At 40.5% G+C, this 25,685-nt stretch overlaps 1 protein-coding gene across 1 annotated transcript in view; it reads left to right on the forward strand.

Annotated features, from left to right (window-relative positions):
* The window catches only part of smad1 (SMAD family member 1), a 29,330-nt gene continuing 3,645 nt past the window's right edge, over positions 1–25,685 (forward strand). Inside the window, exons 1-5 of the mRNA XM_053622079.1 lie at positions 1–451; positions 17,105–17,665; positions 21,014–21,292; positions 21,606–21,722; positions 24,823–25,044. Of these exons, the coding sequence (XP_053478054.1) occupies positions 17,266–17,665; positions 21,014–21,292; positions 21,606–21,722; positions 24,823–25,044 (1,018 nt within the window). The 5' untranslated portion in view covers positions 1–451; positions 17,105–17,265. The remainder of the gene's footprint in view (positions 452–17,104; positions 17,666–21,013; positions 21,293–21,605; positions 21,723–24,822; positions 25,045–25,685) is intronic.

The raw sequence follows: 25,685 nt of genomic DNA on the forward strand, positions 1-25,685 counted from the left end.
AGGTGCTAAATAAATACAATTATTATTATTATTATTATTATTATTATTAATAGTAATAACAACAACAACAATAATAACAATAATAATAATAATAACAACAACAGCAACAATAATAATAATAACAATAATACTACTACTAATAATAACAACAACAACAACAAAATAATAATAATAATAATAATAATAATAATAATAATAATAATAATAATACACCCAAATGGTTCGATAATATAACTTCATAAATAATTTAAAAAAAAACAAATAAATAAAAACATGAATAAATAATGCAGGAATCGCTCCCCTTTCTGCCCGGCTCTAACTTTCTCTCGCGCAGTGATACGCGGTGCCTACGCGGAGGAGTGAGGCGGCCCGCGACACCCTGACGCCAGGCGAAAGCAGATCCGGTCGGCTCGAGTGAACGCTTCGTGCTCAGGGAGGAGGCGCAGAGGAGGTACAGTAAACTTTATTTTTCTTCCAAAAACACAACAACTACTGAGTGTTTTGTCGCGAACGCGCGAATAAGAACGACACGAGGACTTAGTTTACGAGTTTAGACGTTAAAATGGATAAAATAAAATAAAAAGGTGCTATTCATAGGCTGTACGTGTAGTAGTGTAGTAGTGTTAGAAGTTGGAGGTTGAGAAGTGATGGAAGTCTGGAGAGGAGAATAGACTGAGATGATGATGATGATGATGATGATGTGATGTAAATGAAGATGTTCTAAGTCCTTGTACTGTTTTTCATGCATAAACTAATTTTTCCACTTCTCCCTGCAATGCCAGGATTAAGTGTGCACTTTTATTCCTAATATAGTTTTCATTATGCTGCTGGTGTCACTTTATTTTCTTTCACTCAGTGCATGTCATGAGAACTTCACATTTGTCTTTATAGGTCTTTCTGACCCTGTGTTATAACCCATACATGCTGTGAATGTTGATTTCTTATGTGTGTGTGTGTGTGTGTGTGTGTGTGTGTTTCCTCCATTATGGTTATTATACACTTGTCAGTGATTAAGGCATCATTGCAGCATGGATGCAGGAGCTGATAGCCCGAAGCCCGTGTTCCTGACATCAGTGAAGATGACATATCAGATTACTCAGAGGACAGGAATTCGTCCTTGTCCATGATTTAGTCTGCTTTAGTTTGGTGCTAAACCGCTTCAGTTGTCTGTCTGATTTTGTATAGAAGAGTCAGCTTTGATGGCTCGTCATAACTCCACGACTATCTCTTAAGTGATTCTTAATCATTTCCCACCACACGATTTCTTTAAACGACAGTGGTTTTTTTTTTCTTTCTTTCTAGTTTTGTGTGTGTGTGTGAGATGTATATGGTAGTGTCACACGGCGGTTCAGGGCATGCGTGATGTTTATGTCGCAGCTCACAAGGTCATAAAGAAAGCTGCTTCTTTATTCTTGGAATCAAAAATTGGTGTGTTTTCTTGTTGTTTTGTGACGTGTGGAATTTAAGAAGCGTTTACTGATAAACCGTGATGTCCTTATCCAATGGCATCAGTAAATAATAACCCTAGTAATAAACATCAGGAATGTCGGAACGTATCGATGAGGCTGGTCGGAATTGATAACGAACAGCTATGAAACGTTTAAGACGCGTGCTTGGTGATCACATGATCGCACGTGTGCTCGTTGCATTATTCATCTCTCGCTAATGGAAGGGAGAGAAAATGATTCATATTATCTGCTAAGAAATTTTTTGCAAAATTTATCGATACATAGACAAGAGATCGGCTGTACATTTGTAATATATATATATATATATATATATATATATATATATATTTTTTATATATATAATCGTTTACAATACACTTTTCTGAGCGTATACTGGAGATCATCAGTGCTTTTAATACCATTAGTTAACTTGTTAGCTACTTATAGCTACTTACATCCAGTGTTTGATACGTCACGTGATATTGATCATGACGTCTTACCATCGCGATACATTTTTGTAAATATCGTCGATATCATGAGGTCGATCGTCAGTATCGTGAGGTGTAACTAGATAACTGCTCTTTAAGATATCATTTTCTCTTCAGTTCCTCAGCACGTGTGTCATTTCGTAAACAAAAATCTGAATCAAACATGTCTGTCTAAAACTCCTAATATTTTGGTGGAAACTATAAATATAACATTTTGGCATAAGCTTCTGACAACATCCTTGGCATGTAAATAACATTTATAACATTAACTCATTTTAACTCCCAAAAAACAAAATGAAAAAGTATCTTGGTATCGTGATACATATCGTGTATCATAAAGAAGACTTCTTTCATATTGTGCTATGAGATTTCTGCCGTATCATAAAACACCCCTACATATAACAACTTCTTTTAGTTTACTGTTTTGCTCGCAACAAAATGGCAAAATAAACATCATGTATTGTGAAACAAGACCCCAACAACTACTACTACTAATACTACTACGACTAATAATAATAATGATAATAATAATAATAATAATAATATACCAATTAATATATTACTACTACAACTACTACTCCTACTAATACTACTATGACTAATAATAATAATAATAATAATATACTAATTAATATATTATTACTACAACTACTACTAATACTACTATGACTAATAATAATAATAATAATAATAATAATATACCAAGTAATATATTACTACTACTACTAATAATAATAATAATAATATACCAATTAATATATTACTACTACTACTAATAATAATAATATACTAATTAATATATTACTACTACTACTTCTACTACTACTACTACTACTAATAATAATATGCTAATTAATATATTACTACTACTACTAATAATAATAATATACTGATTAATATATTACTACTACTACTTCTACTACTACTACTACTACTACTAATAATAATATGCTAATTAATATATTACTACTACTACTAATAATAATAATATACTAATTAATATATTACTACTACTACTTCTACTACTACTACTACTAATAATAATAATATGCTAATTAATATATTACTACTACTACTACTAATAATAATATACTAATTAATATATTACTACTACTACTTCTACTACTACTACTACTAATAATAATAATATGCTAATTAATATATTACTACTACTGCTAATAATAATAATATACTAATTAATATATTACTACTACTACTTCTACTACTACTACTACTAATAATAATAATATGCTAATTAATATATTACTACTACTGCTAATAATAATAATATACTAAGTAATATACTACCACTAATAATAATCATAGTAATAGTATACATATCAAAATATTACTACTACTACTATTAATAATAATAATAACAATACTAATAATATACAAATTAAGATGCTACTACTACTAATAATAATAATCAAATAATTTACAAGAAATGTTTTAAATATAAAACATTAAAACACGCACAGAACAAGCTTTCTTTTTTTTGTGTATATTTTTGAGCCAGTTTTCTATTCCTAATTCATATGTTATTTTAAAACACATATCCCTAGTTTTTTCATCGTAATCTTCTGTTCAAAACCGATAGGTTTTCTTATTTTAATTTTATTTTTAAGTACAGTGTCCTGTAATATTTTCGGTGTGAAACTTTCCACGACTTCAGAGGGATGTAATGTAAAACGAAATACCCGAGCAAAAGAAATGAAACCTTGTACCCTATCAATCTGTGCACACGAGTACTTTATTCGTCAGTAAACACGTAGCATCTAGAGGCGTACAGCGCTCCCAGTGCTCGCTGTAACATCGAAAGATAGAACAAAAACATCGCATCACAATTCCTACAACGCGGATATGCATCATGATGTATAGCTTAGCGAACAGTTTCCTAACAATACAGAAGTGTTTCAGAACTGTTTATTTAAAACTTTATTTTATGTCTACAAAAGAATTTTTTATTTTTAATATTTATGGAAATAAACGATTATTTAAAATGATATCATAGCATTGATATTATATTATATAGAGTATCGTGATATGCTATCTTGGTCATATTGCCTTCCACTTCAGACTTTTTTGGCGGCCCTTTTGGAAGATCCTCTGTGTCTTGCTCTCACCTCCCAAGCCCCCCCCCCTCCCCATTTCTCTCTCTCTCCCTCTCTCTCTCTCTCTCTCACTGACTGCATACCACAGGTGACGTGTGTTAATTTACCGTCCCAAACATTTGCCCTCCATGTGTGCACAGGCGTAAGGCGTATTAGGAACGTCAGGCATGTCCTGGCTCAGAGCTCCTCGATCTGCGGTGCTCTTCATTCCACACGATCATGAGAATAAATTCACTGAGAAGTTGATGTGTAAGCCAATGCCCGTTCCTCCATCTATGTACCGGTTGTCCATCTCCGCTCTACTTCCCCTCCACCCTTCTTTTTTTTTCTTTTTTTTTTTTTTTTTGTACATCTCAGTCCAGGCCTAATGGAGGCCCCGGGTTCCAGGCTTTGATAAATAATGTACGTTCTTCATAATGCCAAGTCCCAGGAGAGGGCCGAGAGAGCATCATTACTGCCTCCTAAATTGATTAACGGCACTGAAGCGGCGCAAAATGATACATGGAGATGATGCAGGGGGTCGGGCTCGGCGGAGGCGTGTGATGGGTGCCACATTAGCCTGGGTTTCTGCGCACTGCTAATATTTACATGCACTCAGGCTCCGAGAGCTTTTGGCCACGATTATCGGGCTTTTATGGCATCCGAGAACGCCATTTCAGTTCATTTGGGCGATTCTTCAACTGGAGGCTTGCTCGGTGGCAGATATATCATTCTGTATCAATTGTCCCATCAGGGTTCGCTCTTTACGCGTATAAATTATCTTCGGTTTTTTTCTTCTTCTTCTTCTTTTCAAATTCCTACTATAAAACCACCACATTACTGCATCTTAAATGGATTACGAGCATTAAAACGGCCCAATAATATCGAAGGACCGTTCTCTGCTGCATAATGTTGACATTATTGCTAACAGGAGGATCGTTTATACTGGCAGGGTCACAGCGGGGGATTAATGTGACTAATATCTGTAAGGAATTTTATTTCATGTTTTTTTTTTTCACAACTGGCTTATTTTTCTAGTCTAAAATATAACTATAGTATAAAAACTGGAGGCGGATAACTCATCAGCAAAATACATGCAACGATTAAAACCATTTAAAAGCAAACAAACAAAAAGGTACAAGAATATTTTAGCGCATGTATTTATTTTAAACGACTGATTTTATTACATTTAATGAGGATAAATGCTTAAACGGTACAACGAGTGGGGAAATTAGTATTACCGAAAGGTAGTGGGCTAAAAATAATAATGTGTGTAGTTCAGCGTGGTCTGAATATCAGATCAATCCTTTATACATCGCTGTGATCAGGAGCAAAGCAGTGTTTGGAGAACGACAAATGAGATATACCTGGAAATACGCCCAGAAATAATCATATCGCAGTAATTTTCATGTTATTTTCGTATCAGTCAAGAGCAGGAAAGAGGTTCTACCTCTCTTTAAACCACAGCGCTGTGGTCTCTCCATTCTGATTGGTCAGAAGGTGTTGATTAATTTTCCGTAACAGCAGCACTGATAGAAGTTCCAGCTGTAATCCGAATCACAGGTTTATATCAGTGCGTTCGTTAACCTAATACCTTATCGTTTCTATAGCAACGGCTCATTCACGGGGACTCCGGAAACACAGTACGTCGGACTCTCCACGTAAGCCGACGCCTAGTAATAAACGTTTTTGTTATTTCGCAATGAAAATATGACATGGCGACGTTTTCTGTTGAGGAGACGTATATTTCACGTTTATGAAAGGAGTGTCCCATGTCAAAGTGTTCGAAAGTTCCAAGTTGATTTTCCAGACAGTCCGTACACGATTTCACAGAGTTTGTTTGTTTTTGTTTTTTTTTGTGATCGTTGCGGCCAAAAATGGCTCGAACTCGTGGAGTGTTTTGTGCTTTTTTTTTGCGGAAAGCTACTTGAATTGGCGAAATCGCAATCGCACAAAATTGTCCCGTACGATCTTTTGCAGTGATGTTTGTCGCTAAGTGAGACCTTTTAGCTGTACTCATGTTCGACGCACAGGGATCGAAGAGGGCTTTTGCCGAACACTGCGGTCATTTTGAATAATTTCAAGCTCCTCGGAATAGTCTGGAGTTCCCACGATTTCGCGTTCATTTCTACGATCGTGAAATCCTAGAGGGACTGTCCGAGGTTCAGATTTAAACCTGGATGCCCAAAGCAAGCTCATGTCTGCATGGCTAGTCTCTGAAATTGCTAAACATATTAAGAAGTTCTAGGTACATCTGCATTATTTCTGCTTGATCAGTGATGTGAAGTGACATATAAGCGAGGTCAGCTAATCTTGTTCATCTTTGCTCAGGACAATGATCTGTCACTATGGACTGATTGCGTTAGTAAAAGCTGAGCTGAGCTGAAATCAACAGAATTATGTTACAAATCGAAACCTACAAAGCTGTTAAAACACGTTTTCACAAGCTACATAGCGAGTAAAATCGAGTTTTAAGTAGAAAATGATGCCCACTGTATGCCGTCGTATTATTGTGATTCAGGTGTGTTTATGTCCGAGAGTTCCTGGCTAGGGATGGGCGATATATAGACGTAAAACTATATCACGATATTTCACGGTATTTTTATTATTTTTTTGCAGTAACGATATAAATGACAATATGAAAGTAGTAACATTCGACACTATCTTTTTGCCCACAAGTCACGTCAGCGTACAGTGCTCAGCGTTTTTTACGGGTTTTTGACACACTTTACAAATCACAGACTTTTGATTCACATCTGATCTTCTGTATCCGAACCACTTCCATATTATGAAGGAAGTCCCTTTTTTGTGGGGCTTAATTCTTCTTCCAGGTTGGAACGCCGCCTTCCGACATGCTTGTTCTCGTTCTACGTGTGAGATGCCCACGTTGTGGCACGTAAACACGTCATCAACTATATCATCAATATCGCGGGATGACAAATTCTTATCGGCGAAGAATTGTATCGGTATATCACGGACGATACGATATGGCACAGCTCTATTCCTGACCTGGAATTCCATTTTGAATGACTATTCCCTTTTCCATTGAACTTTCTTTTCCGTGTCAGAGGTCAGGTCGTCGTCGTCCCCGCCCCAGTTTTCCAGGACAGGAAAGTCTTCAGGACAGAGGAGTTTACGCTCTTTAAGACAGAGGAAAAAGAGATGCATGATTGTTTCTAGCTGCTGTAACGTAAGTTATAACAGGGACTCCTTTTGCAGATATTCCATAACATTTAACTATAAATGGATAAAAAGTACACATTAATGTGGTGTAAGAGGAATAAAAACAACTTCAGGGTGTTGAGGTTTACTTAGTTAACATGAATTTCTCTTGCACCTAATTTTCATTGGTTGCATGTGAAATTGGTGAAAAACTCAACATCATTCAAATAGCTAAATTTGCTTTCAGTGACTTTAACGCCTCTAAAGTGCCTCTAAAGGAATGGTAAGGTATGCTTAAAAAAATAAAGATTACAATAGTACTAGATTTGATTTATTTTTGACCACATTTGGCCACATTTGGTCCAACGTACCCGATTATATCCAAATTGATGCTCCTGAGGACCACACGCCTGCCTGCAGCACCCTCTCTGTTAGACGTTATACAACCTCCGTATATATTTTGACCTGTCCAGACTGGCATAGAGTCAATATTTAATGTATCGACCTCTCGAGTCAAGATGCGGTCACACCAGCGGTCAGATAATATGGATCCCCAAGTTCGGATTGAACGAAGGTCAAAACGTTTGGACCGAAAAAACGTGTCAGTCGTGCAGGCCAGATGTTAAGCTCAGTCACGTTGAAGGACAGCTGGCGAAGGACACGTAAAAAGACGACGCAGCGTCCGTGAGCACAGCCCACCTGCTGCGTGTGGGTAAGAGCTCGGAGCTGTGTTTGGGCTAGAAAAGAGTGTTTTCGGAGTTTTTCATCACACACCAGTGAGGTTTTCTCCAGAATAACACCTGGACTGATGTTTGTTCAGATCTCCAGTGGGTTTTTAGACCTTGAGAGAAAGCCTGCTTTAGATAAACGTGTGTCAGGCAGCACTGTAACAGCACAGCTGTGGGGAATTTTTCAGGTGTTGGGAAATTTGTTCCACGTAGTCATGTTCAGAATATGAATAATTAACTGGCGATGGAGTTTCTTCACTTTCTGTCAGTCTGGAAGGCACAAAGAGCCTGAAAGGTTTGTTTACTCGTATCAAAATGGACTTGATTCAAAATGGACCTTAATTTTTTTTATGTTTTTGACAAAATTATCATATGATATGTGAAATACACATATTTGGAAGTTAAATGCTAAGAAACTGCCAGTAGAGTTATACATTTATTTTTAATCCCGTGACAACGATTACGCTTTTATTTAATTTATCTAGAAGAAATTATTTAACATTGAAAAGAATGAAAAACGATCTAGGATGGCTCAGAAAAGTGTATTGTGCCATAGATTACCACAATGTTGTTGATATATATATATTTATATATATATATATATATCAACATATCGTCTAAACGAGGCATTGAGAATAAATAATTTGCATAATATCTAAATCTGGTTGTTTTTTTTTTGTTTTTAAATAATAAAGCGATTATACAACAATGTTTAGGCTTTTGCATAGCAAATTTATCAGAACACTGAATCATTTATATTGAATTTTATTTTTTTTTATCTATCCGCATGTATGACAAGTTCACATTTACGTTTCCATTTCGTCATTTTGCAGACGCTCTTGTTCACACATATTTTGCATTGTTGTATGATGACAAGCTTTATGTCAACGTCTTGTATAAACAGAAGGTATAAACCCGTTCATCCGCACAACGTAGCGCTTCTAAAGGACTACAGGACATTCATGACTTCATGAAAACTTCCCAAAAAAAGAAAACAAGGACAGTAACCAGTAGAATCACAGGAAATAGTTAACAGGAAATGTCTATACATAGTTACGTTTAGAAAATGAGCTTTACAGAAATATAAAAAATTTCTAAATAAAAAAAAAAAAAAGATCTAGCAAATTTCCACCCAAACAATGAAAAATTCAACCAAACTTATGTCATGAGTAGTTACTTCTAAAATAATCATTTGTATCGATAATTGTCCATTTATTTTTACATAATGTTGAAGTGTGAAAGTTAGAAACTGTTAAAAAATGTTTTTAATCAATTAGAAGTAAAATCACCATTGTAGCTGAACAAGTACTGGAGACGTGTCTCAGTCTTTTCTCTACCTCAGATATGCGACTAGTCGTACATTTGATGTAGCTTCTGTGTATCCTATTTGGGTTTACATTTACATTTACATTTATTCACTTAGCAGACGCTTTTATCCAAAGCGACTTACAAATGAGAAAGATACAAGCAAAGCGATATCAAGCAGAGAACAATACAAGAAGTGCTACCATACGAGATCTATTAATTGAATTCCAGGTTCAGTTTATCCTGGTTCAGTTTATCCAGGTGTCTGCGACATGTGGTCTTGAGGTCGAGTGCCGCCCGCAGTACAGTTCACCTGTTGGTGTTGGAAGTGTAAAGGAGAAGAAGTCAAATTACAGCGTCATAGCTAAAATGATCAGACCTCCCATGAGTCAGTTGAAATACAGTAGGTGTTTTGGAATGGAAGTTTCTCAAGGGTTTCTCAATCCTCTAGGATTGCCCTGTAGTTGGCTCCTTTCATCTTGCCATCAACCCTGCCCATTTTACCAGTCCCTGCTGATGAAAAACATCCCCACAATACAATACTACCACCACCATGCTTCACTGTACGGATGATCCTAAGTTTCCACCAAATGTAGTGCTTTGTGCCAAGGCTAAAAAAGCTCAATTGTTGGGCTTATTAGGCCAGAAAAACTATTTCCACATGTTCGCTGAGACTCCAACATGCCTTTTGGCATACTCATTTTTTTTTTTTCTCTTCTCACGACTCTTCCATAAAGCCCAGCTTTGTGGAGTGACCAAGCTATGGTTGTCCTGTCAACATTTTCTCCCATCTGAGCTGTGGATCTCTCCAGCTGTTTCAGAGTTACCCTTGGCCTCTGTGTTGCTTCTCTGACTAATGCCTTCTTTACCCAGTCAGTGACTTTTGGTCGACAGCCTCCTATATGCAGAGTCACGGTTGTGCCATTTATTCTTTTTTTTTTAATATGTTCCAAGTCCTGTGGGATGTTCAAAGTTTGAGATATATTTTTATAATACTTTTTCAGGACTTTGGACTTTCTGAGCGCTCCTTGGTCGTCATTATGCTGTTTATTTAGGTATGTTCTCTAACAAACTCTGGGGCCTTCGAGGAACATGTCACACTTTATTTTTTATTTGCACATAGGTCGACCCCATTCGAGTAATTATGCGACTTTTTTATTGTTTGTTTCTTTGTGAAAAATTTTGCAAGCTATTTTGATTTTACATCCACTTCAATATTATGGGAAATATTTCCATGTAAGAGCTCGAGTTTTATTTCAAATTCAGGTCAAACGGCAAGCATTTCCCTGGTCTTAAACCTTTTCTTAATTAGACTAGAAACCAGGTCAGGAAATTCAGATTGGGAGTTCATAATCTGTCAGTATTTTTTCTGTTGTAGTTTCAACCACATTCTTTTACCATGAGTGTCAGGGTTTTTTTTTTTTTTTAGAAGTGGAGAGTGTCTTTGAACCCACAGAAGTGAATCAGAAGGGGAAAACCAGACTAATGCACTGTTTTCTTCATCCACGTTTTGACCACCAGCACTGTTTTAGACTTTAATGACTAGACCTAGATTATCTAGGCTAAAGTTCAATTCCCTGTGAACTTCCTGTTCATCATAACATAATAATACTTCACATTGAACAATACAATGATTTTTTTTTTAACCTGCTTTATAAATGGAGCAAACTTTTCTAAAAGCTATGCGAGGATGCACATCACACTACATACTACTGTATACAGTATCGTATGGGCTTGTAATTTACAAATAAACCTTTCAGCGCAGTTTACTTTACTTTATACAATATTCTGTAGTGTTGATGTACACCACTAATCACCAACCCGCTTCCTTGAGATCTACCTTCCTGGAGGTTTCACTGTTACCATCCTGAGGTTGATTATTTCCCTATAACAGCACACACCAAAGTCAGAAGCGCTGACACTGGAGACTCCTTCCATAAACGCTAACTCGATCAGTGTTATCTCCTCGCCGAATCCTTCACCTCGTGAACATTTGTCATCCATTTATGTGTGTAACTTGTCACTATAGAAACGCTGACGTACCCGAAGGGGCGCATTAATACGAACCTTTCAGCCAGAACTACTGTCAAAGCTGCTGAAAATGACTCAGCGCCTTCTGACTCACAGAATTCAACAGCGCTGTGGAACAACAAAATCGTGAGTTTAAAAGAAAAGGAAAAGGTGTATTAGTTAGACCTCTGCCTTCAGATCAGGTCTGGAAAACCACCCTTTAAAAATCATTTCTCTCCTGATTTTGGTCTGGTGTCTTGTTGAACCTTTTGGAAATCCTTTCACGTGTGCATTCAATAGAAATGGAAAATTTCTATTCAGATACCACAGGGGAACATTTGCACAAGACGGTTAATGGAAACACGTTTCGTTTTATTCATTTCATCCAACCCAGTTTGCAATTCAGTCCGAGACTAAAGCATGTACCTTCCACCTTAAAAGTGACGACGTTAGAATTCATGCCAGATTATGTGAGTACATTCCCTGCAAGAACGCCCTCGTAAGGAACAGAAATAGAAAGCACTCTGTGTGACTGAACGCTGTACGGTAAAGTGGGTTATTTGATCTCGGGCTCTGGTTAATCAGAAGGCCGTAGCTGTACGAACGCCGAACGCGTCAAGCGGTGCTTTGTTGCACTTGGCTGTGAGCGGCGTGCTTCCCAGTCTGCTCTGCTCCTCCCCGACAACAGCGCGAGTTCCCGAGCTTTTAAATTAGCTCCTGGCAACTCCACGGCTCTAAATATAGGAGGAACTTTTTAGCTTTCCTGTCATGGTGCTCTACACAATCGGTGTAAACAGCACCTGTTTCCATTGAAGGGCTCCCAGAGCTGCGATCCTGGCCTCAGAGAGAAAAGCGAGCTCTGACTGGTGTTGCTCTCGGCCATGAGAGCTGAGGTGGGGCGGGGGGGGGGGGGGGGCTGGGGGGAACCGAAGTGGAAGAAATCATAAAAACAATGACTGCATGTATGAGTAGGCCTTGATGTTGGGCTTTAATGCACAACAGAGTTTAGTGTGTATCTCTCTGACTTTTAATCTAGTAATAGACAAGGACAGTATCTCTCAAACACACACACACACACTATCTGTCCTTCCATTGACATTATTAATAATGCAGATAGATAATGCTGTACCTACATCTGAATCTAACCCTAACCTCAGTAACCAAAGGAAACTTTTTGGGTCCTATAGTTTTTTGTTTGTTTGTTTTTTTTTAAATAAAAGCTTCAGTTTTTTGTAGAAAAGGTCTTCACGGTTTACGAACGTCCCCACAAAGTCAAAACTGCACACACACACACACACACAGACATATACAGGGCATAAAATGTAATTATTTAACGCCGAAAATGACAATTTTATGTTACATTTTTAGAGATTCGTTAAAAAAAAAGAACACCTGTAATTACTCTGAGGTTACAAAAAAATCAGTTTATAATAATGTTGTTGTTTTTTTTTATCTTTTAAAAATGATATCCGCGATAGCTCTGAAAAAGGTATCGTAACATAATTTCAGCGTCAGTATCCATGTTGCATTATATCGTCGTATTGCCCAGGTCAGCTCTCAATCAGGACGTTTACATGGACAACAATAATCCGATATGAACCCGATTAAGACGATACTCTGATTAAGAAACTAGCATGTAAACAGCGATTATTGATGACCTTAATCTGATTAAAGTCATACTCGAAGTAAACACAAATGGAATTAAGACGTGTGGAGTATTCCTGTTTTAGTCGCATTATCGACGTGCGTTACAGACATGTAAACACCTTAATCACACTATTAACGTCGTGTGAGCGTTTTCACCGCATTGTGTGACAGGACACGTACACACACGGCAGCGCTCAACCGTTTGACGGCAAACGAGAGAGCACGGCTGCGTCCCAAACCGCGTACTTACCTACTATATAGTAGGTGAAATACATGTATCTGAGCTACTATATGGTAGGTAAGTACGCGGTTTGGGACGCAGCCCACGGCTTCTAGCATTCATCTATTTGCACGTACAGCATCGATAATTAGCTGCACTCGAAGCTTTCATGAAATTTAAAACAAAAAACACCCAAAACTGTACACGGTGCCATAACAAAGACCAACTGTATGTCGATACGTGAAATTCTGGAGGGACGTCGGACGGCGTGGCGCGGGGACGTAATGACGTGTGCCGTTAATCGCTCTATGTTCTATAACATGTAAAACAGGAACGTGAAAGGAATATTCTAAAAGCGACTCATGTAAATAAATTAATCAGGATGTTGTCTTAATCAGAATAAGGTCAATAATTAGATTACTGCTGTCCATGTAAACGTAGTCACTGAGAGAATCTTAAGCCCTATTCAGACTGGATTAGTTTTTTTGTGTGTTTTTTTACATAACGAGGTGAGGCAATGTGATTATTACCAGAACATCGCTGAGACGTTTAGTCTATTCCGTATCCCTATTTAATGGATTGTGTGCATCAGTCTGGAAAGATTGAAATTGTGTATAAAATGATCATTAAAAACAACCCCAGGCAGTATAGATTATACTGTGTAACCTATCTGAATGGATATTTTGGTAAAAAAAAAAAAAAAAAAAAGAAGTCCATTATATCCAGGAGTAAAAGAGGTTTTGTCCGTTTTCTTCAGTCTAAGGACTCCAGGAAGTGCTCGCTCTTTTCGGTAATCGCCAGCCAAAACCAAAACGAAAACCAAGTTGAGTTTAAAATGTAACATAGAGTAGTAACGTGACATGTGATTAAGTCATGTGACTTAATAATGACATGCAGCCACAAGCTCTACAACATAATAAATGTCAAAACATGCAGTTGATGAACATGTGTACATCGTGAAGCCACGCCCCTCTCTTTAATTTATTCAGAGAGCACTTTTGTGAATCGTATCCTGGCCGAATAGTCCTTTAATCGCGGATAATCGCACATTCTGGAAGATTTTCATGCCGAACACTGGAAGACACGCAATAAACTCATAAGACAGCTGTTATCACGCAGTGTTAATCAGCCTTGTGAATCTGTGAGCGCGTGTTCCTGATTTATTTTATGTTTTCCAAACAGTTGGCAGGAACAGCGCACTGAAAACACAGCTGTGGGCGTGTAGCCTTCGGTTGTTAACAGTCACATAGCCAGTGTTTGTTTCCTAAGCCCCAGGTCAAAATGACCTATTTTACTTATTTTTACTGCATGATGGAATGTACAGACGGACAATACGGATTTAAAAAAAAAACAACATTTGCGATATGCGTTTCACTCTATCAAAACACACGATATGAACTTTTCATATGACGTGCTTTGTGTCTGGTCCTGCGTTGTTTGAAAACACGTCGAATCACATCGGAGTCATGATTCATCCGAACAGAAACGCTTCCGTGGAGCATCGTGGATTGGTCAGGATTATCACTCAGTAAAATAAAATAAAAATACATGTTTGTGGACAAATGTGGAACAAAGCTAAATGGATTTTTTTTTTCCCATCATGTGCTTTAAAAAGTGTTTTTAGTTATTAGTCCATCTGCCAGTTTTGAATCAGAGTCATCTCGATACATTTGATCCATCCATCCATCCATCTTCATCCTTCTTCAGGGTCACGGGGGAACCTGGAGCCTATCCCAGGAATCATCGGGCACAAGGCGGGGTACACCCTGGACAGGGTGCCAATCCATCACAGCGATACATTTGATTTGCTTTCCTATTTCGTTCGTTTTGATTTCACACTGTGCATAATTAAACAAATCAAACGTGACTGGTCCTCAAAAGTATGGCTTCTATATTTCTGCTCTCAAAGTCTTCTTCGAATGGTAGATTGTGATACCTTCACCCCTGCCCTGTTGGAGGTTGTCACTGACTGTTGTTTTGGGGTTTTACTTCAAAGCTCTCACAGTGTTCCTGTCATCAGGTGTTGGTGTTTTCCTTGGCCGACCCATTCGGTGTCTGGTTTCTCAGCACACCAGTGGTTTCTTTCTTTTTCAGGACGTTCCATACTGTTTTATTGGTTATGCCGTGTTGTGCAATGCGTCTGATTGATTTCCCCTCTTTTCTCACCTTCAAAATGGCTTGCTTTTCTCCCATAGACAGCTCTCTGGTCTTCATGTTGGCTTATCCTTTTTAACAACACATGCAGCCTTCACAGGTGAAACTGACGGCTAAAACCATGAGTAGATCTTCAGTGCTGATTGGCCTTGCCGTTCCAATAGTTTCGGAGGGGACCGTAAATATCTAGTTGAAAGCAATTTGTGTATGACATTCAGTTTTTATTTCATCTTGTGGTGTGTCTCCAGAACTTAGAGCTTTTCTACAGAGTTGTCTCAGCATCCCATTTACAAACAGCATGCGTGGTTCACTTTCATGCAGTCGAGTTGCTTCGATTCAGAGTTGAATCACTTTCTCACTGCAATCGGACCATGCTAGAGTCCACTCAGGATTGTGACACTCGCTTCGGCGCTCTCGGAGATAGTTTCGTTCTGCACCTGAGTGTGGTTGTTGCGTAAACAACTGCACGGAGGGAGAAAACAAAACAAGGGTGAGATTGAAACTGACTAAACACTGCATATGTAAAAGCAGATATACATCTGTCAATACAAGAAAATACAATGATGGACATGTTTGCATCGCAGATCTGGGGTTGGGGGTTCGATTCCCGCCTTCCCGCCAGTTTGCATGTTCTTCTCGTGCTTCAAGGGTTTCCTCCAGGTACTCCGGTTTCCTCCATCAGTCCAAAGACATGCGTTGTAGTCTGTAGTGTGTAAATGTGCACGCAGTTGTGCCCTGTGATGGACCGGCACCCCGTCCAGGGTGTCCCCCAGAGCCGTGTGCCCGGAGAACCCTGGGATATAGCCTCCAGGCTCCCAGCGACCCTGTGTAGGATAAGTGGTACGGAAAATGGCTGGATAAGGAGTCTCCAATGTTAGCACACTGTAACAGCCGTAACTTTTTGTAAAGCTGTAACGTTTAAGTTTACAGACATGGCAGAGTCTTCAGGGTAGAGGAGTTTGCGCTTTGTGAATCTCTCGGTAACATGACAAGCTGCATTTCCATCTTATTATCATCTTCAAGAGAGAGAAAATATTATGCTGTCGAGTTTTTCCGTAAAAATCCTTTATACTGTTAGTAATCGAGATGAAGTTAAGATACATTGGGTATTTTCTGATCAATGTGATCGTTGTAAGTGTGGGCCTGGACCAGTCTCAGCCTTTATATTTCTCCCAGCGCTCCATTTTCATTCTCTCCCCAACCGCTCCATGAGTTACTTGTTGACACTTCAAGCTTTTGATTCGAGTAATTTCAAAAGAAGCGCAGACTCGTGTTTTCTCCGCCGACTCTCTCCAATCATTCTCCTGCTACTGAATTGCTGTCTTGGGATCTCACTGCATGGCCACTTTCATCCTCATCCAAGCAGCATTTCCTCTCGCGATGTCAAGGGCAGAAGCTCTGAAATGTTTTAGATGCGCTGTTGTCTTTGGTAGGCCCTGTGAGGATGCCGAGAGCGGGGGAAAAAAATGGCGAAAAATAAATTTGACAACTTTGACGTATAAGCGTGTAACTCTATAGACGAAGCCAGCAGTGACTCAGGAGGATATTCAAAGCCACTCGGCATCACTGACGGATGTGTGCAACCGGTGACATCCGAGATCACTGTGTGAACTCACGGCCGTACCGGAAACCATTTGGAGAATGCGGTGTTGACTGGACGTACTGGAAAACAGTGCATTGTGACTCTGATTCCCAGAAACGGTGATGTGTGAGGGAATGATGTTACACCATAAGGTCAAGGATGTGCAGCCAGTTGCTTCTCCTGTTGGTCTGGCTTTGTTTTGAAGGTCTCCCGCGGGAGAATCTCGCACAGGAGTGTTATAATGAGCAAATCTCTTTCTCTCTGCAGATCAGCTGGATATCCGGGTCCTTTATCGGCACCGTTTCCTGTTCTACTGGTGTTTGTGTGAGGCCTTTCTGACATTCAGTGTCTGTGGTATAAAAAAAAAAAAAAAACCCAAGAAAAGACCAGTCAGGACCCGGGACGTTCGGTGTGTTTGTCCCCGCAGGATGAACGTCACGTCACTGTTTTCCTTCACCAGCCCGGCGGTGAAGCGCCTCCTGGGCTGGAAGCAGGGCGACGAGGAGGAAAAGTGGGCCGAGAAGGCTGTGGACGCGCTCGTCAAGAAGCTGAAGAAGAAGAAGGGCGCCATGGAGGAGCTGGAACGCGCGCTCAGCTGCCCCGGCCAGCCCAGCAGCTGCGTGACCATCCCACGCTCGCTGGACGGACGACTGCAGGTGTCACATCGTAAAGGGTTGCCGCATGTCATCTACTGCCGCGTGTGGCGCTGGCCAGACCTGCAGTCGCACCACGAGCTCAAAGCGCTCGAGTGCTGCCAGTTTCCCTTCGGATCCAAGCAGAAGGACGTGTGCATCAACCCGTACCACTACAAGAGGGTGGACAGTCCAGGTGAGTCTTCACAGCACGGAATAACACATTAGCTTCATGATCATTTTGTATTACATTTACATTTATTCATTCAGCAGACGCTTTTATCATCTTACAAATGAGGAATTATATACACTGTATTACATACAGCGGGGGGAAATAAGTATTGGACGCGTCAACATTTATTTCAGTAATTATATTTCCAATGAGGTTATTCACATGAAATTTTCACCAGACATCAGTATTAACTCAAGAAATCCGCACATATAAAGACTTCACAACGTTAAGGTTATGTGTAATAAAGCGGAATGAGACGGGAAAAAAGTATTGAACACGCTAAGAAAAAGCAGTTCTCCAAGGCAAGGTAAGGCAAGGAACCAGCTGAAATCCGTAAGTAATTACACCCCCTATCTGTGCAAATTAATATCAGCTGGGTGAGTAAATTGATGGTCTATACAAAGGCTTTTCGTTACCAAGGTGTCACACAAGAAACTTCTTTATTTATGGACTGTTAACGTTGTGAATTCTTTATATTTCCGGATTTCTTGAGTTAATACTGATGTCTGGTGAAAATTTCATGTGAATAACCTCATTGGAAATATATTTACTGAAAAAAATGTTGACGCGTCCAGTATTTCCCCCGCTGTATATTATTTATCTCATCAATAACCAGGTTAAATCAGGTCAAATTTGTGATCGGAGAACACACCTGCGGAAAACACACACGGAAACGTATAGTACAGGGTATACGTCTTCTACTCCAGAAAAGTCTTGACATGAACTGCGTGCAGGTGATTCGCGTGATCTTGACTGGGGAAATGTAAATTAAGCAGGTGCGTAACCCGAGTCTGAGTACGCATAACTTTCTCTGTGTAAATAGACGCATAGCTTTGCTAGACATTGCTAAATATCACTGGAAGATCTAAGCCTGACGTCTAAGTACATCTCTGTAAGCTTATTCAGATTTAGTTCACGCTCTGTCGTTAAGAGTGCGTTATTCATGCACACGGGTTATCTCTCGTTCCTCCGCCACATCCTCCTCTGCTGGACCAACTGACTAGCCTTTACTTTATCATCAGCACTACAAGACAAAAACTAGCTAATCTAGGAGTTTGTCTATCGTGTGTGTGTGTGTGTGTGTGTGTGTGTGGTGACTGACAAAACAAAACCTGTCCTCCAGTCCTTCTCAGAGGGAAAAAGGCGACCTGAAACACACAGCCCCCCTTTTTGTTCGCTTAGCAGAAGAAGAGGGTCAGCTGACAAGACAGAAACAGCTGTCCACCGTGTGTGTGTGTGTGTGTGTGTGTGTGTGTTGAGAAAGAGAGCAGGAGCAGGAAATTCCATTCAGAGGGAGAATGAGGGCTTTGTTTTGTCGAGTGTGTGTGTGTGTGTGTGTGTGTGTGTGTTGAGCGCGTGTGCAGCGAACATGTGGCCGCATAGAGGAAAAGTGCAGCAGGAAGTCCTGTCGACGTCTCACACAATAGCAGGAAGGAATGCAGGCCTGCCGAACACACACTCCCTCAGCACCTGTCTTACACATACTGCTCTCCTCCTTTCATTATAGCAGGCGACCAAACCATGACCAATAGCTGACATATGTATATATATACATATGTATATATATACATATATATACATATATATATATATATATATATATATATATATATATATATATATGTATGTATATGGTTTTGTGTGTCAGAATATTCAAATTTGACCATTTCAAGCCAAAAGTGCAAAGTCCAATGCAGAGTCAATGCAAATTGATTCATTTTGCAAATTAATACCCCCTTAAAGCAGGTATTATATATGCAGAAACCAAGATAAAATGGCATGCTGCGTCCCAATTCGCCTACTTATACCATCCATCCATCCATCCATCCATCTTCTATACCGCTTATCCTTCCTTCAGGGTCACGGGGGAACCTGGAGCCTGTCCCAGGGAGCATCGGGCACAAGGCGGGGTACACCCTGGACAGGGTGCCAATCCATCGCAGGGCACAATCACACACATTCACGCACCCATTCATACACTACGGACACTTTGGACATGCCAGTCAGCCTACCGTGCATGTCTTTGGACTGGGGGAGGAAACCGGAGTACTCAGAGGAAACCCGCGCAGCACGGGGAGAACATGCAAACTCCGCACACACAGGGCCACGGTGGGAATCGAACCCCCGACCCTGGAGGTGTGAGGCGAACGCGCTAACCACTAAGCCCCCTACTTATACTATACACTATAATGATGTACACTTTTGAGTGTGTAGCAGAAGAGTATGTAAGTGCTGGGACATATTAACACGTCACGTAACGCAGGAGAAAGTTGTATCCTAGTTACACACACCGTCACCGTAAACAAACTCCTCGTAGCATGTCAGCTTTTCTTCATTCGTTATTCCTTATAGAATTCATACTATATCATTTCATTTACCATTCCCTTCTGCACAAGAAGTCGTGAGTAACGTTGGCTGAAAAAGTGTCCACGGTTCCACACTTCGAAAATCTACCGGAAATAGTAGACCATCCGGGTACCTTTGGGATCCTCATTTTAACATACTACCGTTTGGGAAACACCAATTCTAATCTGGGATACTATTTAGGCGAATTGGGACGATAGCTTTTTCATGATTGTGCCTTAGTAGTATCTCAGAATGATCAGTTACTTTAATGCGGCTTTATATATACACTACCGGTCAAAAGTTTGTGGACGCTCGACTGAAATGTTTCTCATGACGTTAAAAAGCTTTTGATCTGAAGGTGTGTGATTAAATGTTTGAAATCGGTGTCGTAGACAAAAATATCATCCTGCCGACGTATTCATTTCTTTCATTAGAAAACGAACATTTTATTATGCGAAGTATTTCCGAAAAGCAGCCGATAAGAGTCCGGCGTCGGTGGGAACTCCTTTAATACTGTTTAAAAAGTATCTCAGGGAAATTCCTCAAGAAATCGGTCGAGAAAACGCCAAAAATACATTTCTGGGCAAAACGGGCGTAAACTTTGAAGATGCTAAAATATGAAATTATTTTGATTTATTTTGGATTTTTTTATCACGACATAATTCCCATAGTTCCACTTGTGTTACTAAAATCATGCAGAAATACCCATTTATTGCTTCATTCAAAGGACTGCAGTGCTGTTTTAAACATTTTGGAGTGTATTTTAAGGGATTCACTTCACTTCAATATAATGAAAGACACCATTACGTGCAATATATTAAAGTGGTATAATGTTAACAATGTAACAGTGTGGTATGATATCATATCTTTATATGTTTATATTTTCACACTCTTTCTTCAGATTAAATCTCTTCCCTGCTCTGGTCAAAATTGATTGATGTGTATCTCCTGCATCATTTCGCACAGTTCTGCCACCGGTTCTGGTGCCTCGGAACAGCGAGTTCAACGCCAAGCTGTCCATGCTGCCACGCTTCCGCAACCCGCTGCACCAGACGGAGCCGCACATGCCCCACAACATTAAATACCCGGAATCGTTCACCCAGCAGCCGGGCAACAGCTTACCGTTCGGCCCCAACTCTCCCTCCAACAGCTACCCCGGCTCGCCCAACAGCGGCACGGCAAGCAGCGCCACCTTCCCACACTCACCGGCCAGCTCTGAGCCCAGCAGCCCCTTCCAGATGCCAGGTGAGACTGAAAATTGGGATCTTAGAGTAGATTATACAGTGCGCTCCAGTAATATTGGTAAATATGAGCAAAGAAGGCTGTGAAAAATTGTCTTGAGTGTCAGCATATTTTGTAAGCTGCAACTTAAAACACTCCAGGACGTGCCGGTCTAGGACAGTAATCAACAGCGTGGTGGTGTGATGCAGCGACGAATGAAGCAGACTTACTGTCACCACTTCAGAGTTGGGTGTTTTCCACTAACAGCATGTCCGGTTACTGAGACTGACTCGGGATCATGTAGATCATGGATTAAAGTTTGTGTGTTGGCTCACAGAAACTCCGCCTCCTGCTTATGTGCCCCCCGAGGAGCCGATGACGCAGGACTGTCCCCAGCCAATGGACACCAACCTGCTGGCCCCCAACCTGCCTGTAGAGATCAACAACCGGACAGGTACACACACACACACACACACACACACACACACAGCCCATATCATTCATCATCTCTGCTTGACATCATCCTCTTAAACTGTCAGCAGCTGAGTGCTTACACTACAGGTGCAGGAAGTCACACACACATACACACACACGTGCAGACGTAGTGTAGTTTTTTTTTTTTCTCCATCACATCCGCTTGAGCTTTTCCGGAAGATTCTACAGTACACAGCGTGTCCCATGGTTCTACGTCTACCAGTTTTGTCTTTGTGTCGTAAACTTGTACCGCTTTTCCACTGTGCCGTGCGGAACGGTACCGTAATAAATCCGTCCACATTTTCTTCTCACTTATATTGCCATTGAGTGAGCATAACTACGTGCCTGAGCTGAATTTGCTTACCATTTCTGTCCGGGTACTAGGGCTGGGTCATATGGCAATATAATTCCGATATTGTGATAAATGATGTCACAATGCGCTTTTTCTCAGGCTACGCCCACGATTTGAAAACGCTCCACGTCTACGCTGCCGTTTTCAAACGTTTTCCGAGAACTGCTCGTCCACACTCAAATGTCTGAAAAGGCTCACATCCCTATACTGCGCATGCGTAAAAACGTAAGAGGCTTCGGCCTGCGTCGTTTTCCGTCAGGCGTTTATTTAAAAACGCAATCTGAAGGTTGTACAAAGCGACCTTAATCTTTTAACAACGCTATCAAACTGGACAGCAGGCATGACCACTGCAGTACAACATCGTCATGTGAATGGGTCACATGACTGCTTCACGTGGATAAAAATGCCTCATTGTTTTTGAATAATCTCCGTTTTCTAAGTCCACACTTCAACGCGAAAAACTGCGTTTTCAAATGTATCCACCCGGGAAAAGCTCTGTTTTCGCCGGACAAAAAAACGCCGTCTCAGTGCGGTCGGAAGGCCAAAACGTAGAGAAAAAGATGCATTTTCAAATTAATATAGACGTAGCCTTAGATATCATGATTGTCACGATTTCCCATCGCGCTAGCGCTGTAGCAAGCAGCGTGCTCCGAAGCTCGAGCGCGCACTTCCGTGTTTCAGTGACATTGACTTTGTTTACTTTTGACATGTGCATTTGTTATGATTTCTGTCCTGTCTCCGCCCCTGTATTGTCATTGGTTGTTCCCTTATGTGTCATCATTAGTCTCAGCTGTTTTGTGTTCACGCTTGATTATTTAAACCCCTCGTGTGTCTATATGTGGTGCGAAGTATTGAGTGTTATCACCGTGCCAAACCTTTGTTCCTTGTATTTCGGTTCATGGATTTTGATCTCGTTCCTAGTTCCTAGTTTCTTGTATTGTGCCTTGCCTTGCCTTGCCTTGCCTACTTCATGCCCGTTTTCCGATCGCCTGACCCTTCGCCTGTTCTGAACACGCCTGTGTTTCACTATTTGGATTTGACTGCCTATCTCTCGTCTAATAAAGCCCTTATCTGCACTTGCATCCGTTTCAACCTCCCATTTCGTCACAATGATTCATTATCGTTTATTTTCGGGGGGGTGGTTCCTAACACTTGCATACTCTTGACTGATTGGAAGCAGCTGATTTGACGTTTTGTGCTGTTTTAATTCTCAAAAATTGTGATTTTATTTACAGTTACATGTCTCCCTGATTATAAAATGTCCAAAAATATGTGCTCTAGACAATAGAACGATGTACAAATATCAGTGAATCCGATCACGGCTCTGTGTACGGAGACATCGAGTGTGTTGCGGAGATGTGAGTGGAGCGGGAGTTTCGCAAGCCGAGCTCAAGCTGCATCCTGTGTAGGAGCGTCGGGCGCTGCCCCATTGTGAACGCAACGCTGGGAAAGGGGTAGACAAAACACACCTGTGACTCGGTGCCACCCGGCTCAGGAAGCAGAGGAGAGCTGTGTGCTGGATAAACACACTTCAGCTTTCTCTCTCTCAGAGGAGGAGGAGGAGGGAGGGAGGAGGGATGGAGGGAAGGGCAGCACGGCTGACTCGCTGTGGGCAGACACGGGGCACGACACGGGCGCGGACTCGCATGTTCATCTGATATTCACCACAGATCCTCACACAACACTGATTCAGATACGGGGTCTGGTGTGTGAATAGCCTTCGTATTAGTCAATACAGCTGTGTGATCAGAGTCCTAATTAGATTGTATACATTAGTGATAATCTGATTAAAACATGATCAGATAATGTCAGTTTGGAGATGTTGACATAGCAGCTTATTAGGTTAGATTATTTACACGAGCTCAAATTCTCCAGACTCCAGATTCACATTTTTTTAATATCATGTACCGAGTTAATGTCACTAATTGAATCCAAATGGTTTCCATAGCTCCTGCTGTCAAACAGTACGGAAACAAATCTGAACGAGTAGACGAATGTAAATACAGAATAATAATTTTCCAACTGTAGGCAAGATCACACTGCTTGCGACATGTACATAGAGCAGTGCCTAACATTAATCTATCACTATTTTTATTGATTATCAAACTATTTTTATTTTTAAATGATGTAGTCGTGACATGATTAGCCCAGTGATGTACTAAAACTGCAAAAATCAGTGCGGGACTGCAGACACATTATCATTCAGCAAACACAGAGTGGGCGTAGCCACCAGAGAGCGCTATAGCACCTAGGGAATATGTTCTTGTGCGGTTTAACGTTTTTAACTAATTATGATACCTTTTATATCATACGTGAGGAATGAAACATTCAGGGTGCGCTGCTGTAGGAATATAATCAGTGACGGATCAAAACAGAGTTACTGTTTTTGGAGGTATTGTTTTATACGTCTTATACTAGAGCAATCTGCCAGTGCAGGATAAGTTAGTTCCTGTTAACACTTAAGTGTCGTTATCCACCAGCCCGTCTGTCACGTTACCCGGAACGACTGTTACAAAGCACTAGCACTGGAGACTCCTTCTGTAAACGTCTCCTTAGCGAAAACGCCACCATATCAGCGATTACAACACCACATTTTTCAATCTGTTTACTATTAATCCTAGGTTATGTGGAGTGTCTTCTGACCAATCAGAACAGCACTGCGGTTATATAAATATGATATACTGTACGATACGTCATTATGTCATTGTGTCTGTCTCTGTGCGTGCAGATGTGCAGTCGGTGGCGTACGAAGAACCCAAGCACTGGTGCTCCATCGTGTACTACGAGCTGAATAACCGGGTCGGAGAGGCCTTCCAGGCGTCCTCGACCAGCGTCCTGGTGGACGGCTTCACCGACCCGTCCAACAATCGCAACCGCTTCTGCCTGGGCCTGCTGTCCAACGTCAACCGCAACTCCACCATCGAGAACACGCGCCGGCACATCGGGAAAGGTTCGAGACGGGACGCTGTGTACATTACGGATGTATTCGTGGTTTTCTGTGCGGTTTACCTGACGATGCGGTTCATCGGGGCGCAGCTCGTGCAAACTGATAATATAGATTAACGTTACGCAGTCCACTTCCTGGAGGTGTACTGCATGGCCTGATTTCAATCGATCAACACACTCCCATTAGGATCATACTACAGTGTCCCAAGATCAGAAACGAATGGGACTAGGCGGAGACAGAAAACGCCACAGAGTGATGTTCCCTTCGCCTTGCTTATAGCTCAGCTACGTTTGCTTTGTTTAATTTGAACTGAATGGTAAAAAATAGCAAATTGTTCATTTAAAAAAAAGATAATGTTCTAACATATTAAAAAGCTACGGTATATGAGTGTTGTTATTATTAAGGGCGGACTTTGTTTTTGTCATTTTCATTAAAGCACCTCCCTAGACTTAAGATCAAAATCTTTGATTATACGATATGACGAGTAATGATTGCAATCTCTGATTTAAAAAAAATAATTATTATTATTCGATTTTTGACTACATTAACAGTGTCCGGGTATCTTCCAGCCAATCAGAAACAAATAAACATACCTTTACCGAAAACTGCACCATATCATTGTTTATACGTTTTTTGTTTAAAAA

Source organism: Ictalurus furcatus, chromosome 3, assembly GCF_023375685.1.
Source record: "Ictalurus furcatus strain D&B chromosome 3, Billie_1.0, whole genome shotgun sequence".
NCBI lineage: Eukaryota > Metazoa > Chordata > Actinopteri > Siluriformes > Ictaluridae > Ictalurus > Ictalurus furcatus.